The following is a 4188-nucleotide window of genomic DNA, read 5'->3' as shown; positions in this document are numbered from 1 at the left end:
GCTTTAATTGACTGGCGTAATATAAAAATATTTAAATTAGTTTCAATCCTCTTCATCTATATTATTTCTTGCTTCTCTTATCGATATTCGTTATATGTGTCTATAATTTCAAATGTAAAAATAAAAATTATAATATCGAGTCTTTTTTCAATCATTTATCAATTATTCAATTATTGTTTACGCATTGAAAATAACAGATACGTTAATAGGTACCGCCAATTTTCGTAGAAAATAATCAATACACTGAAACGGAAGTAAAGTTTCAAAAAATATATTTCACGAATATGAGTTGTCCTAGTTTTTCAGGTGCATTTTATATGCATGTTAGTATGCTGTTATGACTAAAAAAAGTATGTTCGTATGTATTTCTAATGGAAATAATATAAAAATATCGTATAAATTAACAAATATCCCTTATAGATGCGTAACCGTTTATTACATGTATTCCGACGAGTTGCCACCAGATGGCTATTTGTGTTCCCTGTTGCATACGTGAGTAACCATACGCGTGGCGTCGTGTGAAAAAGTTTTATAAATTTCACACAATTCGTATCTCTGTTTAATTATCAATTTCTTACGATTGTATTGTGTAACGTGATCAACATTTAGACGTATAATACATAGCAATTTTAATAAAATATATTTAGAATACGGGAATCTAATGATCGCGTCGTTCAAGAATGGTGCATTTACAATATGATATTGCCTGTTGCATTTCAGTTTTATTTATTTTAAGTCTTGCCAAAGCGAATGTTCATGATCATTCGAACCCTCAGGTAAATAAAACGGATGAAAGTGAAATTAAAGATTTGATTGATGTGAGGTTTAAAAAGTGCAGTGCTATGGAATAACAAAGTTCAAAATTATTTATTGCATTAATATAGAATTATATATGTAGTAATTTAAATTCTAATAAAATTCATTACTTTTTAATTGTATTGATACTTTAAAGAAGTTCAGCGCCTTTAGAACAAAGACACAGTACATTCTATTCCGTTTAATAAACGGATATATACTTTTATGTTCTATAATTAATTTCATTAATTTAATGTTACAGCGTAGAACAAATCATTTGCCTGGCAACAATGAGTATTCAGAGTTCTCTGATAATGACGAAAGGGATAAAGGATCGTCATACTGGAATCAGATGCAGCGAAATGTACCAAAACCTCCAATAAATATAGATAAGGAACAACAAGTTTCCCATACACTTGCTAAAAGTTAATAAAATATTTATCAAAGTAAGATTTAAAATATCATATATATTATATGTATTAAGTTTCTTTATATATTCAGATATTGAATGGGATTCTGAATGGGCCAAGAATATCAAATTTGGCCAGGTATCAGCAGTCTCTATAGATCCAAATGGAAACATTGCGATATTTCATAGAGGATCCAGAGTATGGGGCTCGAGTACATTTAATATTCACAATGTATTTAATAAAGAAGAAGGCCCGATTCCGGAAGACACAATAATTTTGTTACGTAAAAGCGGGAAGATGATAGCAGAATGGGGTTCGAACAAATTTTACTTGCCACATGGTTTGACAATAGACATGTATGGAAATTATTGGATTACCGATGTAGCTCTACATCAGGTATTTAAATTTAATGCCGGACATGTAAGAATGATGAATGGTGGAACAAAAGCTACAAGAGATCATTACATGAAAATGTACGAAAGGGAGTTAAGACCTACGTTGACTCTTGGAGAAGCTTTTGTGCCTGGTAATGATGACAAACGGTTTTGCAAACCAACAGCAGTTGCTGTAGATATTAATGGTGACTTTTTTGTTAGCGATGGTTACTGTAATTCTAGAATAGTGAAATTCAATGCTGATGGAGAAAGAATTCTACATTGGGGCCGCGGTAGGTATATGCATTTTATATGAAAATTAACTATTTAGATTAAGTTATAATATAGTCAATATACTTTATAGGAAGCACATATGGATATACTCCTTTACGAAATACATTTAACGTACCTCATGCTTTAGCACTTGCCAGTAAACTGGATTTACTTTTTGTTGCTGATAGAGAAAATGGTAGAATTCTATCTTTCTATGCAGCTAATGGAACTTTCCACAAAGAGTACAAGAATCTTAACATAATTGGTCCATTCATATATAGCGTAGCATATGCCGAAGAAAAACTTTATTTCATTAATGGTCGTGCTGATTCACGTTACAATATACATGTTCGAGGATTTGTTCTGGATGTAAATTCAGGAGATATATTATCTCAATTTGGTCCAGGACAAGATATGGATAGTCCACATGATATAGCTGTATCTCCATGTGGTTCAGAAATATATGTTGTGGAATTAAATAAAAATATTACTTATAAATTTTCACAGAGTAAGATTTCAAATCATTGAAGTATAAGAATAAAACCTATTTACTTCGTATTTCTTCAACAAAACATGTATAACTTTTTTTTTTTTGCAGAGATAAATATGGCACACGCAGATGCTGACTATGAACTAGAACCTTTAACGGATCCTCAGTTAATTCATCATAATAAAACATTTATAATCGTAGCCATTTTTGTAATAATAGTTTTCGTTGGTACCTTCTATGTTATAAGTCATAGAGCTACAACACTAGCTCCAGACGGTACACCGATTCCGTATCATCTAGTTGATCTTAAATTCTCAAAAATATACGATTAAGAATAATGATTTGACTGATTTTGGGTTATTAAATAATTGTTGTGCACGCATTTTAATTAGTTTGCAGAGATCAAGTGTTTAATAGTGTTCTGTCAAAACTAGTTAACTTTGTTACAGTATTAAAAGAAATCAGAAAAGGAACGTTGAAGGTTAATATCTACAAACAATTGCAACATTTGAACTTTAACATTTTGGCTGCAGTAAGTTTTAACAAGCTTTTGTACTGGCTGTACATACATTGTGTTATTTCATTTAAAATAGCATATTTATGGAAAACGAAGTTACTACGTATCAGATGTATGCACTATAGAGATATTAATGCATTATATTGTGCTTTGGAAATTATGCCAGTACAAGAAGGCTGTATATAAATGCATAATTTAGTGGTTAGATGAACAAACACTATTTTAATTCTTGTTTTTACCCTAATAACATTCGATTTTTACAAATGTATTATCATGTTGCAATATTAATATTTATCCCATCTATTCTGTAAAGAAGCAGTTCCATTTTTCATATTTTTCATATTTTTCTATAAGAAATGATTAACATCTGTCATAAATTATAATCAATTACTTAAAGTTCATTTACTTAGCATCCCACTTCGTTTGACTTCCATTTACACTATAGAATGTTTAGTAAACTAATGTGTATAATATTGATTAACATTTTCTATGATCGCACAAATGTACAAATATTGTTTATTTATAGTCTTATTATTGAATCTTGTATTATATTAATTGAAAGTGTAATGCATTTACGTACCAAATCTGAGCTTTTTTTTATGTCTTTTACACGCGTATTCGATTTTGAAAAGTTGCATTTTTTCTGTTCTACCTCTTGTATGTGATCGTTCCTTTATTTTAAATATCCATATTTTGTAAGAGAAAATATACATGTTTTCATTTCAACAATGTTTTCCGTTATTCTCCTACGCATTATCCTACTTAATTTGAATAACTTTCAACAGATTGTGTAAGTATTGAACAGTATATAGTGCACGATGCTTAAAAATATATAAAGTGGTTAGATTTCGACGTTATTTCGCTCCATTTATATAATGCATTTCTGGTTGAAATTATAAATCAAGTTAGACCCGGAAATAACGGTAAACGATTGTGACGCCGTTACTATCAAGTACGAGTAAAACGAAATAATCGATTATTTTCCAGAAATGTCCTAATTGCCGTTTATTTTTATAAACAGGACATTTGTTAATGTGCAAACGAATGTGCTGCGAGGCCGAGAGGCGTGAAAACTATAAACTTCCAAATCTCTTGGAAATCAGAAGAGGCAAGAGTTTCAAGACAACGGAGAAACGACCAAATCCGCGAGATTTTAATAAATTGAACACGGAACCAGAAACCTCGGAGGATGAACATCCGGATAATAGTTTTACGAAAATCAATTAATAGCGTTTAAAATTTTTAACGTATCAAGCATATGATTTTAACGACGTACCTCTATTTTTAAAAAAACGTGCAGTCTTACCTTCCAATTCAAGCTTTTTACAT

At 30.5% G+C, this 4188-nt stretch overlaps 1 protein-coding gene across 1 annotated transcript; it reads left to right on the top strand.

Moving 5' to 3' along the window:
• Positions 1-473: 473 nt before the first annotated feature.
• On the top strand, positions 474-3588 carry LOC132911018 (peptidyl-alpha-hydroxyglycine alpha-amidating lyase 1-like). The gene is made up of 5 exons (XM_060967308.1): positions 474-776; positions 1058-1220; positions 1297-1872; positions 1944-2360; positions 2451-3588. The coding sequence occupies exons 1-5, from the start codon at positions 681-683 to the stop codon at positions 2672-2674; spliced, it is 1476 nt and encodes a 491-aa protein (XP_060823291.1). The 5' UTR covers positions 474-680; the 3' UTR covers positions 2675-3588.
• The last annotated feature ends 600 nt before the right edge of the window (positions 3589-4188 follow it).

Source organism: Bombus pascuorum, chromosome 9 (genome assembly GCF_905332965.1).
Source record: "Bombus pascuorum chromosome 9, iyBomPasc1.1, whole genome shotgun sequence".
Taxonomy (NCBI): Eukaryota; Metazoa; Arthropoda; class Insecta; order Hymenoptera; family Apidae; genus Bombus; species Bombus pascuorum.
Note: the sequence above shows the minus strand (reverse complement) of the source record. Positions and strands in the feature narration are given on the sequence as shown.